Source organism: Cebus imitator, unplaced genomic scaffold (assembly GCF_001604975.1).
Source record: "Cebus imitator isolate Cc_AM_T3 unplaced genomic scaffold, Cebus_imitator-1.0 Scaffold153, whole genome shotgun sequence".
Taxonomy (NCBI): domain Eukaryota; kingdom Metazoa; phylum Chordata; class Mammalia; order Primates; family Cebidae; genus Cebus; species Cebus imitator.
Genome location: NW_016107468.1, coordinates 563380 through 578090, shown reverse-complemented (window position 1 = coordinate 578090; position 14711 = coordinate 563380). Strand labels below are relative to the sequence as shown.

The following is a 14711-nucleotide window of genomic DNA, read 5'->3' as shown; positions in this document are numbered from 1 at the left end:
AAGATTATACGTGTCAGTTCAGGCTCCATAACAAGAATTTTCACACCGTTTCACGTAAATGCATATAGATATTTAGCCACCTTGAATGGGAAAATCTTGCAAAACTAGGACTAGAACCAGGACTAAGCTCTCCCACCTTCATGATGTCTTCCTTCCTCCTCATCTCCCTCCTTCCTTTTTTTTTTTTGAGACCAAGTCGCTCTGTCACTCAGGCTGGAGTGCAATGGCTCCGTCTCAGCTCACTGCAACCTCTGCCTCCTGGTTCATGCGATTCTCCTGCCTCAGCCTCCCAAGTAGCTGAGACTACAGACACACATCAGCACTCCCGGCTAATTTTTGTATTTTAGTAGAGACGGGGTTTCACCATATTGGCCAGGCTGGTCTTGAACTCCCGACCTCAAGTGATCCGCCTGCCTCAGCCTTCCAAAGTGCTGGGATTGCAGGTGTGAGCCGCCGCACCCGTCCCCCTCCTTCCTGCTTTCCTTTTCTATTGATTTTATAATTGGTATTATTTTTATATAAATATACATAAATACATAAATATATGTTTTCTATATGTATATTTATAGTATTTCTGTTTTTGTATCAAGAGGTCAAATTTGTTCATAGTGAATGAACTTCAAGTTCTTTTGCTGATTGTAATGTGGCTGTATTAATCAACTTATATTAGCTAGTCACGTTTCTCTGTTGGCAAGCTTAACCTAACATACAATTTTATAATTTCCATTGCATCCCAAGGCATTTCCCTGAAAGCAGAAGCTGCCTCGGTCAAGAAAGAATCAGAAGATCCTAATTACTATCAATATAACATGCAAGGTAATACTGTTTGGTAACACTTTTCTTCCCCAAAAGTTACTCGGGATGGAAGACTTTAATCACTACCTGTCTAAAAAACAGGCAAACACCCACGTTTGTTTACCTAGGATGTAGCATACTGCTGTTTAGAGTGAATAATCCTACAGTTATTAAATAGATTTCATTTAGCCTAAATCCATGTACTTTTTTGTTTTTTATAGAGATGAAGTGCCACCCTGTTGCTCAGGCTGGCCTCTAACTCCTGGGCTCAAGTAGTCCTCCAGCCTTGGCCCCCAGAAGTGCTGAGATGATAGGCATGAGCCACCATGCCTGGCCTAAAGCCGTATACTCTCTTTCCTTTTTGAGTCAGAATCTCACTCTGTTGTGAGACCTCCACCACCACCTGCGGAGGTCTGTCCGCAGACCCTGACTCAACAGCGGATGAATGCATACACCCTCACACCTATTTCAGTGATTCAGGTGGGCTAGGATGGTCATCAGCTGCTTTCAGAGGGCAAACGCAACCAACCCACCAAGACCCCTGTCCATCCTCACATTTATTCAGGATGGATTTAATAGGGGGTTCTAACTCAACACAACACTTGTGGATGATTAACATGGTTTTGGGGCCCAGAGAAAACACCATTAATGCGTAATTGCCCTTTGGCCTCCCCCAAGAGGGCCATCAGCACAGTTTACATGAGGAAACAGTAGAGACAACGGGATGTGGGGTAAACAGACTTAACAGGGAAAGCCTCTTATCCTCTCTTTTTCCTATGCTAATGTAATGAACCGACTGCCTTCAGCCTGTCCCAATAAAACCTTTCGGCCTTCCAAAAGGTTTGAGACTAATCTATAACTTCCCCTAGTATTTCCCTAATACTTTGCCAGCCACCCCAATGAAGGTCAGTGGTGCTGTTTCCACTCACTGCAACCTCCACCTCCTGGGCTCAAGCGATCCCCCTGCCTCGGCCTCCTGAGTAGCTGGGATTACAGGCCTGCACCACCACACCTGGCTAATTTTTGCATTTTTAGTGGAGACGGGGCTTCACCATGTTGGCCAGGTTGGTCTTGAACTCCTGGCCTCAAGTGATCCTCCTGCCTCGGCCTCCCAAAGTGCTGGGATTACAGGCGTGAGCTACCACACTCACCTAAGTCCATATACTCTTACACGTGTGAATGTAAAGGTACTTCAGGATGCATTTTACTTGAGTTTGTTTATTAAATATTCTTATTTTATGTGCTCCAATCTACTTCCCCTTATTCTTCTCCTGGTGGCCAGCCCTTCCCCTCTGTTACTGAGAAATATTAAAAGTTAAAAGAGGTGGAGCTTAGAGTCAAGAAATTCAAATCCTTGTACTAATCATAGTGGCTTCGTTGACATCAGAGAAGCTCGGTGAGCAGCAGCAGATGATTCCTGCCATATGTGCACACTTCAAACATGGCTGGGTCCTCCACCCAAAGGCCCAGAATCCTGCCTGACCCCAGCAAGTTCTTGGTTTTTGTTTTTGTTTTTTTTAGATAAGGTCTGGCTCTGTTACCTAGACTGGAGTGCAGTGGCACGATCTCAGCTCACTGCAACCTCTGCCTCCCGGGCTCAAGCCATCTTCCCACCTCAGCCTCCTGAGTAGCTGAGACCAGAGGAGCACACCACTATGCTTGGCTAATTTTTTTTTTTTTTTTTTTTTTTTTTTTTTTTTTTTTTTTTTTTTTTTTTTTTTTCAGAGACAGGGTTTCACCATGTTGCCCAGGCTGGTTTCAAACTCGTGAGCTCAAACGATCCACCTGCCTCAGCCTCCCAAAGTGCTAAGGTATGAGCTCCTGCACCCGGCCTCTGCAGACTTCTGATGAGATTCCACCCCTCTATTTGGGCACAGAGTCTCAATTCCTGCTGAGTGAGGTGGCTCATGTCTGTAAATCCCACCACTTTGGGAGGCCAAGGTGGGAAGTTCAAGACCATCCTAGGAAAGATGGCAAAACCCCTTCTCTACTAAAAATACAAAAATTACCTGGGCATGGTGGTGGGCACCTGTAGTCCCAACTACTCGGGAGGCTGAGGCAGGAGGATTACTTGAACCTGGGAGGTGGAGGTTGCAGTGAGCCCAGATCACACCACTGCACTCCAGCCTGGGCAACAGAGTGAGCCTCTGTCTCAAAAACAAACAAACAAAAACCAGTTCATAGCGGAACCTGAATGTGCATGTCTGCACATCACCATGAGGGGTAAAATACAAGAAAAGCAGAAATGAAATGTGTGCGTGATTTTTTTCTGTTGCTGACAAACGTTGATTAATAATTTTATAGTACAGTTAGAGTCGCGGATAATAAAACCCCAAATTTATTTGGATTTAGTCTTTTACTTAGCAAATAAAATATATGCTAGATTCCCACACCCCCACTCTTTGTTTTCACTTAAAGAATCTTGGGCCTGGAGGCAGTGGCTTCAGCCTGAAATTGTAACACTTTGGGAGGCCAAGGCAGGAGGATGGCTTGAGGCCAGGAGTTCAAGACCAGCTTGGACAACATAGCTAGACCCTGTCTCTACAAAAATGTTAAAATTATCTGAGTGTGGTGGCATGTAGCTGTAGTTCCAGATAATGTGGAGGCTGGGGTGGGAGGATCACTTGAGCCTAGGAGTATGAAGCTGTAGTGAGCCATGATCACACCACTGCACTTCAGCTTGGGTGACAGAGGGAGACCCTGTCTCAGAAGAAAAACAAACAGTCCAGGCACGGTGGCTCACACCTGTAATCCCAGCACTTTGGGAGGCCAAGGCAGGCGAATTACGAGGTTAGGAGTTCAAGACCAGCCTGGCCAACATGGTGAAACCCCATCTCTACTAAAAATACAAAAATTAGCCAGGAGTGGTGGCGGGCACCTCTAATCCCGGCTACTCGGGAGGCTGAGGCAGGAGAATTGCTTGAACCGGAGAGGCAGAGGTTGCAGTGAGCTGAGATTGCACCACTGAACTCCAGTTTGGGTGACAGAGCAAGACTCCGTCTCCAAGAAAAAAAAAAAACTGGGGAAAATAAAACATAAGCCTTTTATTTTATTTATTTATTTTTAAGACAGAGCATTGCTCTTGTCGCCCAGGCTGGAGTACAGTGGTGCAATCTCAGATCACTGCAACCTCTGCCTTCCAGGTTCAAGTGATTCTCCTGCCTCAGCCTTCTGAGTAGCTGGGCTTACAGGCATGCACCCCATGCCTGGCTAATTTTTGTATTATTAGTAAAGACGGGGTTTCTCCATGTTGGCCAAGCTAGTCTTGAACTCCTGATCTCAGGTGATCCACCTACCTCAGCCTCCCAAAGTGCTAGAATTACAGGCATGAGCCACCACACTTGACCCATAAGACTTAAAAAGAAGTCGTAAATTGTCACAACTGTCATGACTTTGCACCACCTAATGAAACAACGCATCTTGGCAATAGTTGTCAGTGGCCATTAAAACCGTTTTATAGAAGTCTGATGGGGACTTTATCATGTACAGACCTGACTGACAGTTCCTGAACTCACTGGTCACTGGTTACCATCACAAAGAGAGGTAACCAGACATATGGGTTTCCTGATGGGATCCAGCAGGAAGTACACTACACCAACTTTGTCAAGGATTCTTCTAAAAAATAAAAATAAAATCAAACCCAGCCAAGTGTAATGTCTCATACCTGTAATCCCAGCACTTTGGGAGGCCAACGCAGCAGGATCACTTGAGCCCAAAACCAGCCTGGTAAACATGGTGAGACCCCATCTTTACAAAAAATACAAAAACTAGCCAGGCGTGGTGGCACGTGCCTGTAGCCCCAGCTACTTGGGAGGCTAAGGAGGGAAGATCGCTTGAGCTTGGGAGGTCAAGGCTGCAGTGAGCTGTGATCGCACCACTGCACTCCAGCCTGGGTGCTGGAGTGAGACTGTCTCAAAAAAAAAAAAAAAATTCAGACCTAAGTCTGATCCAGCCTTTAGATCTAACCAGCAATTTCTAGGAGGTACAGGGAATACAGACACATATGAAAACACCATCACAAGGATGCAGTCGATAAAATCCAGAAGGCAAGAAGCTCAGAGAAATGAATTGGTTTTGGTGGCTTTTTGTTTGTTTGTTTGTTTTGAGACAGAGTCTTGCACTGTTGCCCAGGCTGGAGTGCAGTGATGCGATCTCGGCTCACTGCAACCTCCACCTCCCAGGTTCGAGTGATTCTCCTGCCTCAGCCTCAAGAGTAGCTGAGAGTATAGGCATGTGCCACCACGCCAGGATAATTTTTGTATTTTTTATAGAGAAGGGGTCTCACCATGTTGCCTAGGCTGGTCTCAAACTCCTGACCTCAGGTGATGGTGACCTGCCTGCCTTGGCCTCCCAAAGTGCTGGGATTACAGGCATGAGCCACCATGCCCGGCCGAGGAGGGGATTTCTATTCATAAAAATATCAACGTTGGCTGAGCACAGTGGCTCATGCCTGTAATCTCAGCACTTTGGGAGGCCAAGGTGGGCAGATCCCGAGGTCAGGAGTTCAAGACCAGCCTGACCAATATGGTGAAACCCAGACTCTACTAAAAATACAAAAATTAGCTGGGCGTGGTGGTGCACTCACCTGTAGTCCCAGCTACTCAACAGTCTGAGGCAGGAGAATCGCTTGAACCCAGGAGGCGGAGGTTGCAGTGAGGCAAGATCGCACCACTGCATTCCGGCCTGGGCTACAGAGTGAGACTCCATCTCAAAAAAAAAAAAAAAAAGGCAATGTTATAAAACACAAAAACAGACAATGGAACTGTTCCTGATTAAAGGAGATTTAAAAGACACAACAATTAGAAAAACTACCTGGCCCTAAACCAGATCCTGTGGTGAAAAGAGTAAAGCTCTAAAGGACATTTGGGTCAGCTGAGAAAACCGGCATACCCATGAGAAAATGCATCAACGTGTTGTCTCACGGCAACATGTCGTGGTTTTTAAAGCTTTGTTGTGATGGTGTAAAGAACTGTCCCTATTCTTAAGAAATAGTCACTAAAGTATATATGAAAAAGTATGTATATATACACCCGTATAGATGTCCAGAGGAGGGGAGGGGAGAGGAGAGGGAGGGAGGAAGAGAAATGCCAAGGGTCGAGGGAATGGGGTCAAATGTTAATAACATTGTGGCCAGGCTCGGTGGTTCACACCTATAATCTCAGCACTTTGGGAGGCTGAGGCGGGCAGATCACGAGATCAGGAGTTCAAGGCCAGCCTGGCCAACATGGTGAAACCCCGTCTCTACCAAAAATACAAAAATTAGCCGGGCATGGTGGTGGGCACCTGTAGCCCCAGCTACTCAGGAGGCTGAGGCAGGAGAGTCACTTGAACCTTTTACATAACCAGTAGGCATGGGGGTGGGGTGGGTACAGATAAAACAGGGTTATGGCTGGGCACCGTGGCTCATACCTGTAATCCTAGCATTTTGGGAAGCCAAGGCGGGCGGATCACAAGGTCAGAAGTTTGAGACCAGCCTGGCCAACATGGTGAAACCCTGTCTCTACTAAAAATACAAAAATTAGCCAGTCGTGGTGGTGCGCACCTGTAGTCCCTGCTACTGGGGAGGCTGAGGCAGAGGAATGGCTTGAGCCTAGGAGGCGAAGGTTGCAGTGAACCAAGATGGCACCACTGCACTCCAGCCTAGATGACAGAGAGCTAGACTCTGTCTCAAAAAAAAAAAAAAAAAACCCCAAAAAAGATGTATGTGAGAGGTGGCTAGGGTTATCTAACTATTGGTTGTAGACAATGAGAGCAAAAAAAAAAAAAAAAAAAGGTTACATGAGTTGGTAGTCATGGGGGGGTTTGACTGTATGACCTTTGTGCTTTGGTATGTTTCAAATTTTCCAAAATAAAATAATAAAAAAGTAAAAGGATCATTTGTTTGAGGTTTATTTATTTATATCTTTTTGAGACAGAGTCTCACTCTGTCGCCCAGTCTGGAGTACAGTGGCAGGATCTCAGCTCACTGCAACCTCTGCCTCCCAGGTTCAAGTGATTCTCCTGCCTCAGTCTCCTGAGTAGCTGGGATTACAGGCGCCTGCCACCATGCCCAGCTATTTTTTGCATTTTTAGTAGAGACAGGGTTTTACCATGTTGGCCAGGCTGGTCTCGAACTGCTGACTTCAGGTGATCTGCCTGCCTCTGCCTCCCAAAGTGCTAGAATTACAGGCGTGAGCCACCGCACCCGGCCAGTTTTATTTCAGGGGGTAGACTTATTTCATGTGTACTCCTGTGTAGGTCTTGAATTGCTTGCATTGTATTCAATGATTTCTTTTTTCATTTCCGTATTTCTCCTTTTGTTATGTATTATTTATTTTCCTTTCAGGAGGCCACCCTTCTTCCACAAGCAATGAAGTAATAGAAATGGAATTACCAATGGAAGGTTAGAAAAATGCAGCATTTTCTCTCTCTTTTAAAAAAGTTTATAGTATTTTACAAAGAACATACTCTTTTTTTTTTGAGACGGAGTCTTGCTCTGTCGCCCAGGCTGGAGTACAGTGGCACAATCTCAGCTCTCTACAACCTCCGTCTCCCAGGTTCACGTGATTCTCGTACCTCAGCCTTCCGAATAGCTGGGACTACAGGGTTGTGCCACCACGCCCAGCTAATTTTCATAGTTTTAGAAGAGACGGGGTTTTACCGTGTTGGCCAGGCTGGTCTTGAACTCCTGACCTCACATGATCATCCACTTCTGCCTCCCAAAGTGCTGGGATTACAGGCCTGAGCCACCGTGCCCATCCCAATGACTGTTTATTATCCTATTATTATTGCTTATAAAATTAATACTATGTTTATTATATATGAAATGTATTTAAAATGCCAGGATAAGCTACTTTTTTTTGGTATAGGATCAGTAATTTGTTGGAATAAGGAGAATACTTAATAACGAATGTCATTTTAGAAATTTTTTTTTCAAGATTCCACTCCGCTGGTTCCTTCAGAAGAGCCAAATGAGGACCCTGAAGCCGAGGTAAAAATTGAAGGTTAGTTGCTAAAAGCCCCGTTGCCAAGTATGGTTTTCATTCTTCCTAACGGGATGAATTATGGGGAGGATGGCTGAGTGCGGTGGGTCACGCCTATAATCCCAGCACTTTGGGAGGCCAAGGCAGGTGTATGGCTTGAGCCCAGGAGTTCAAGACCAGCCTGGGCAATATAGTGAAATCCTGTCTGTACTAAAAACACAAAAATTAGCTGGGCATGGTGGCACATGTCTGTAGTGCCAGCTACTTGGGAGGCTGAGGCAGGAGGATCACTTGAACCTGGGAGGCAGAAGTTGTAGTGAGCCAAGATCTCACCACTGCACTCCAGCCTGAGCGAGAGAGTGAGACTCCATCTCAAAAAAAAAAAAAAAAAAAAAAAAGCCAGGCACGGCGGCTCACACCTGGTAATCCCGGCACTGTGGGAGGCTGAGGGGGGTGGATCACAAGGTCAGGAGTTCAAGACTAGCCTGGCCAACATGGTGAAACCCTGTCTTAACTAAAAATGCAAAAATTAGCCAGGCATAGTGGTGCAGGCCTGTAGTTTCAGCTACTGAGGAGGCTGAGGCAGAAGAATCACTTGAACCCGGGAGGTGGAGGTGGCAGTGAGCCTCCACCTCACTGCACTTCAGGCTGGGCGACAGAGTGAGACTCCATCTCAAAAAAAAAAAAAAAAAGAAAATAGCCAGGCATGGTGGCTCATGCCTGTAATCCAGCACTTTGGGAGGCTGAGGTAGGTGTATCACCTAACGTCAGGAGTTCAAGACTAGCCTGGCCAACATGGTGAAACCCTGTCTCTACTAAAAATACAAAAAATCAGCCAGGCGTGGTAGCAGATGCCTATAATCCCAGCTACTCAGGAGGCTGAGGCAGGAGAATCACTTGAACTCAGGAGGCGGATGTTACAGTGAGCTGAGTTTGCGCCATTGCACTCCAGCCTGGGCAACAAGAGCGAAACGCCGTCTCAAAAAAAAAAAAAAAAAAAAAAAGATTGTGGGGAAGAGCTTGACATCTCTAACGTGTGTCTATATGGCTAGAGCAGCCCATATTCCCAACAGGGCCCAGTGCTTTGGGGTGTTGTAGAACTTAATTAAGCTGTGCAAAAAGATTAGAAAAGGCATACATGATGGTGCATGCCTGTAAGCCCAGCACTTGGTGAGGCCAAGGCAGGAGGATCATTTGAACCCAGAGGTTCTAGATCAGCTTGGGCAACATAGTGAGACTCTATCTCTGCAAAAAATAAGCATTTTAAAAAAATAGGCAAGGCACAGTGGCTACACCTGTAATCCCAGCACTTTGGGAGGCTGAGGTGGGTAGATCAGTTGAACCCAGGAGTTCGAGACCAGCCTGGGCATGGTGAAACCCTATCTCTACTAAGAATACGGAAAATTAGCAGGGCATAGTGAGACACACCTGTAGTCCCAGCTTTTGGGAGGCTGAGGTGAGACAACCACCTGAGCCCAGGGAAGGCGAGGCTGCAGTGAGCCATGGTTGTGCCGCGATACTCCAGCCTGGGTGATGGCAGTGAGATCCTGTCTGAAAACAAACTAACAAAAATATTAGCCAGGCATGATGGCACGCACCTTTAGTCCCAGCTACTTGGGAGGCTGAGGCAGGAGGATGGCTTGAGCCCAGGATTTCAAGGCTGCAATGAGCTGTGATTATGCCCTGCACTCCAGCCTGGGCAACAGAGCAAGACCCCCACCTCTAAAAATAAAAATTAAAAGAAAAATTTTTTTAAGTCTTGCATATCAGCACTGACCCGCAACTGGGCCTCATCTGTGCTGTGTTCAAGTGAGGAAAGAATGTGTCAAGGGTACGTAAAGGAGGAGAATGGAAAGGAAAGGGTGATTCACGCAGACATAGCCCCTTTCCTGCTGGAGCGGACAGACAGATGTCAAAAGTAATTGCTCAGGCCGGCAGCTGGAGTTTAAGTGCAAGCATCTCAAAGAAGTGAAGTTGAAAGTGTGGTTTGAGGCTGGCACCATGGCTCACACCTGTAATCCCAGCACTTTGGGAGGCCCAGGTGGGTGGATCCCTTGAGACCATGAGTTCGAGACCAGCCTGGCCAACATGGCAAAAACTGGTCTCTACTAAAAATACAAAAATTAGGGCTGGCCACAGTGGCTCATACCTATAATCCCAGCAATTTGGGAGGCTGAGGCAGGTGAATCACTTGAGAACAGGAGTTTGAGACCAGCATGACCAACATGGTGAAACCCTGTCTCTACTAAAAAAATACAAATATTAGCTGGGTGTGGTGGTGGGCACCTGTAATCCCAGCTACTGAGGAGGCTGAGGCATAAGAATCGCTTGAACCTGGGAAGTGGAGGTTGCAGTGAGCTGAGATCACATCACTGCACTCCAGCCTGGGCAATAGAATGAGACTCAGTCTGAAAAAAAAAAAAAAAATTAGCCAGGTGATGCATGCCTGTGGACCCAGCTACTCAGGAGGCTGAGGTGGGAGAATCACTTGACCGTGGGAGGTTGAGGCTGCAGTGAGCTAGAACCACACCACTGCACTCCAGCCTGGACTACAGAGTAAGACCCTGTCTCAAAAAAAAATAATAAAAATAAAAAAGATTCAGTCTGGGTTTCTGATCAAAGCAGCACTTAGACAGATTTAAAGGGGAATTGGCCTTAATCTTTGTAAATTCTAAACTTCAACTTCTTTTTTAAGGAAACACAAATTCATCCAGTGTTAGAAATTCTGCAGCAGGTGTTGAAGATCTTAACATCGTTCAGGTGACTGTTCCAGGTATGAACTAATGCTATGTTTTCTCTTTTGTCTTAATTATTTTTTGACAAAGGGCGGTCTCTTAGACCTGTCATTTTTACTTAGTTCACCCTGACAGCTAAGAAATGACAGTTCAGGAATATAAAATATGCTATACACCAAGCATCTGGCTGTATCAGACATTGTTAATCAGATATTCAGCTTCTCCCGGCCAAGCCCCGGCATTACCTGGAAAACGCATCTCAGAGCAGGCAGCTCAGAGCACCAGCTATGGCTGAATTGGAATTGGCCACAGAGCTGAAATGTTTTTGTTGCCCGTCATTAAGTAATCTTCTTCTATATGTGTATGTAAAATATATCTCGAAGGATACAAGAGAATCTAATAACGTCATTCCTGCAGGGAAGGAAACTGACAGCTGAGATAGGGATGGGAGAGAGACTTTCTAGATGTTTCTGTATATTACCCCTCTTGAATGTTGAGCTATATGATTGCTTTAGTTATTCAAAAGTAAATAAAGTTTTAAAGTGTTGAAAAACATCTAAAAAATAAAAACACAAAAAGGGCCAGGCATGGTGGTACATGGGTGTAATCTCAGCACTTTAGGAGGCTGAGGCAGGAGGATCACTTGAGCCCAGGAGTTTGAGACCAGCCTGCACAACGCAGTGAGACCCTGTCTCTAAAAAAGAAAAAGAAAAGAAAAATAGGCCAGGTGTGGTAGCTCACGCCTGTAATCCCAGCACTTTGGGAGGCTGAGGTGGATGGATCACCTGAGGTGAGGAGTTCAAGACCAGCCTGGCCAACATGGTGAAACCCTGTCTCTACTAAAAATACAAAAATTAGCCAGGCGTGGTAGCAGGTACCTGTAATCCCAGCTACTTGGGAGTCTGAGGAAGGAGAATCGCTTGAACCAGGAGTCAGAGCGTGCAGTGAGCCGAGACTGTGCTGTCGCACTCCAGCCTGTGCAACAAGAGCAAAACTCAGTCTCAAAAAAAAGAAGAAATAACAGAAAACTATACCTTACCTTCTAATCCTAGTACCTCTATTCCTTTTACTTGTCATATTTCGTTGGCTAAGATTTCTATTTTAAGGTTGAAAAGTGGTGGTGAAAGTAAACACCTTTATCTTGTATGATATTGAAAATATTCCCTAAAAGTAGTACATAGTATGTTTCTTTAGGTTTATAATTTGGAGAAAATTCTCTACTGTCTATAATGCCTTCCATTTTCAAATCTCCAAAATGCTCAATTATTGCTAAAAGTAAACTGAATAACAATCCATGTAAAACACTTTCTCGGGTGCGAACAGGCGTTTGCTCCGGCCGCTTTCTTAGGAGAAAATACATGAATAACCCTGGCTTGTTTATTATTTTTAGATAATGAGAAAGAAAGATTATCAAGCATTGAAAAGATTAAACAGCTAAGAGAACAAGTTAATAACCTCTTTAGCCGAAAGTTTGGTAAGTTTTTATATCTTTTTATATCCAGAATTCATATAAAAGAATACTTGGCCGGGTGCAGTGGCTCACATCTGTAATCACAGCACTTGAGGAGGCCAAGGATAAAGAATCACTTGAGCCCAGGAGTTCAAGACCAGCCTGGGGAACAAAACGGCACCCCAGCTCTACAAAAGAAAAAAAAATAACACTTTATAAGAAGTGGATCTTGTCTGGGTGCGGTGGCTTGCACTTGTAATCCCAGCACTTTGGAAGGCCAAGGTGGGCAGAGCACTTGAGGCCAGTAGTTCAAGACCAGCTTGGCCAACATGGCAAAACCCCATCTCTACTAAAAATATAAAACATTAGCCAGGCGTGGTGGTGCACACCTGTAATCCCAGCTACTCAGGAGGTTGAGGCACGAGAATCACTTGAAACTGGGAGGCGGGAGATTGCAGTGAGCCGAGATTGCGCCATTGTACTCCAACCTGGGTGACAGACGAGACTGCCTCATGTCTCAAAAAAAAAAAAAAGAAATTGATCTTTTTGTGAAAGAGCTATGATAAAAATTAGCCAATGTATCTTTTTACAGAAGAGCTTTTGTGTAGTGGCACTGACTGATTACAATAATAACAATAGCTATCTTTGTTTTACTGAGTGCTTACCTTGGCTATTACTTTTTATGCTCAACTTGTGTTTGATCATTTAATCCTCACATAAAACCTTTCAGGCAGGCACTAGGATAACCCCATGTAACGGATGGAGAAGCTGAGTCTGCCTACTACCCACGCCAATTTTAAAACTGTATTCACATATCATAGTACCACTGGAAAATAAAGTAATAATGGATGATCATAAGTATTGTCATTTGATTGTCCTAAATTCTGACACTAAAGATAAATCCTGGCTTAGGAAATGTAAGGAACAAACTCAGCTAGTTTTATTGGTGTGTGTGTTTTTTTATTTGTTGTGTTGTCTCGTTTTGAGATGGTCTCGCTCTGTTTCCGAGGCTGGAGTGCAGTGGGGGGAATCACTGCAAATTCTGCCTCCTGGGTCCTTCCTGTGTAGCTGGGATTGCAGGCATGAACCACCATGTCCAGATAATTTTTGTATTTTTAGTAGAGACAGGGTTTCCCCGTATTAGGCTGTTCTCGAGCTCCTGGCCTCAAGTGATTCACCCGCCTCGGCCTCCCAAAGGGCTGGGATTACAGGCGAGAGCCACCTCACCTGGCCAAACTCAGCTAGTTTTATGCTGCTCATCCCATCACAGGTGAAGCAATTGGCGTGGATTTCCCTGTGAAAGTTCCCTACAGGAAGATCACATTCAACCCTGGCTGTGTGGTTATTGACGGCATGCCCCCAGGGGTGGTGTTCAAGGCCCCTGGTTACCTGGAAATCAGTTCCATGAGGCGGATCTTGGATGCAGCTGAGTTTATCAAATTCACAGTCATCAGGTAAGTGAGTCAAGAAAACGAATCTGGAGACTGTGACCTGCCAGATGTGGGCATGTGTCAGCCCCAAGATTTGCGTCCCATGACGTGGGCTGGGGTTTGTTCCCGCAGTGGACTGCTGGGCCATGCTGTCTCACACTGACTTCATGATCCTCTGCTTCCTTGAGATGTGTCCGTGTCTCTGTTTCTTGGTGATCAGCCTTCCCAGTTTTAGCTCGCATGGCACCTAGCATAGAGTTGACACTCTGCAAAAGTGTATCCAATAAAACTAAGTGGGGCTGGGTGCAGTGGCTCATACCTGTAATCCTAGCACTTTGGGAGGCCGAGGCAGGTAAATCACTTGAGGCCAGGAGTTCGAGACCAGCCTGGCTAATATGGTGAAACACTGTCTCTACTAAAAGTACAAAAATTAGCTGGGTATGGTGGTGTGTGCCTCTAATCCCAGCTACTCGGAAGGCTGAGGCAGGAGGATAATTTGACCTGGGAGGTGGAGGTTGCAGTGAGCTGAGATGGTACCACTGCACTGCAGCCTGGGCAACAGAATGGGATTCTGTCTCAAAAAAATAAATAAATAGGCCTGGCACAGTGGCTCATGCCTATAATCCCAGGATTTTGGGAAGCCGAGGCAGGTGTATCATTTGAGGTTGGGAGTTCTAGACCAGCCTGGCCAACAAGGTGAAATCCCATCTCTACTAAAAATAAAAATTAGCCAGTGTAGTGGTACATGCCTGTAATTCCAGCTACTCAGGTCAATTGCTTGAACCCAGAATGTGGAGGTTGCAGTGAGCCCAGATCGTGCCACTGCACTCCAGCCTCAGCAATAGAGTGATACTCCATCTTAAAAAAAAAAAAAAGTTGAGGGCGGTGGCTCACACCTGTCATCCCAGCACTTTGGGAGGCTGAGGCAGATGGATCACCTGAGGTCAGGAGTTCAAGACTAGCCTGGCCAACATAGTGAAACCCCGTCTCTACTAAAAAATACAGAAAATTACCTGGGCATAGTGGTGGGTGTCTGTAATCCCAGCTACTGAGGATTCTGAGGGAGGAGAATCACTTGAACCTGGGAGGCAGAGGTTGCAGTGAGCTGAGATCATGCCACTACACTCCAGCCTGGGCAACAAGAGCGAAACTCTGCCTCAAAAAAAACAAAACAAAACAAAACAAAATAAATAAATATTCTTCTATTAAAAAATAAGTAAGTGCCGGGCGCGGTGGCTCAAGCCTGTAATCCCAGCACTTTGGGAGGCCGAGGCGGGTGGATCACGAGGTCAAGAGATCTGGACCATCCTGGTCAACACGGTGAAACCCCGTCTCTACT

At 45.7% G+C, this 14711-nt stretch overlaps 1 protein-coding gene across 1 annotated transcript in view; it reads left to right on the top strand.

Moving 5' to 3' along the window:
* GTF2IRD2B (GTF2I repeat domain containing 2B) overlaps positions 1–14711 on the top strand; it is a 39481-nt gene that overhangs the window by 17443 nt on the left and 7327 nt on the right. The window contains exons 7-12 of the mRNA XM_037743775.1: positions 739–816; positions 7121–7177; positions 7713–7778; positions 10453–10530; positions 11883–11966; positions 13213–13397. Of these exons, the coding sequence (XP_037599703.1) occupies positions 739–816; positions 7121–7177; positions 7713–7778; positions 10453–10530; positions 11883–11966; positions 13213–13397 (548 nt within the window). The remainder of the gene's footprint in view (positions 1–738; positions 817–7120; positions 7178–7712; positions 7779–10452; positions 10531–11882; positions 11967–13212; positions 13398–14711) is intronic.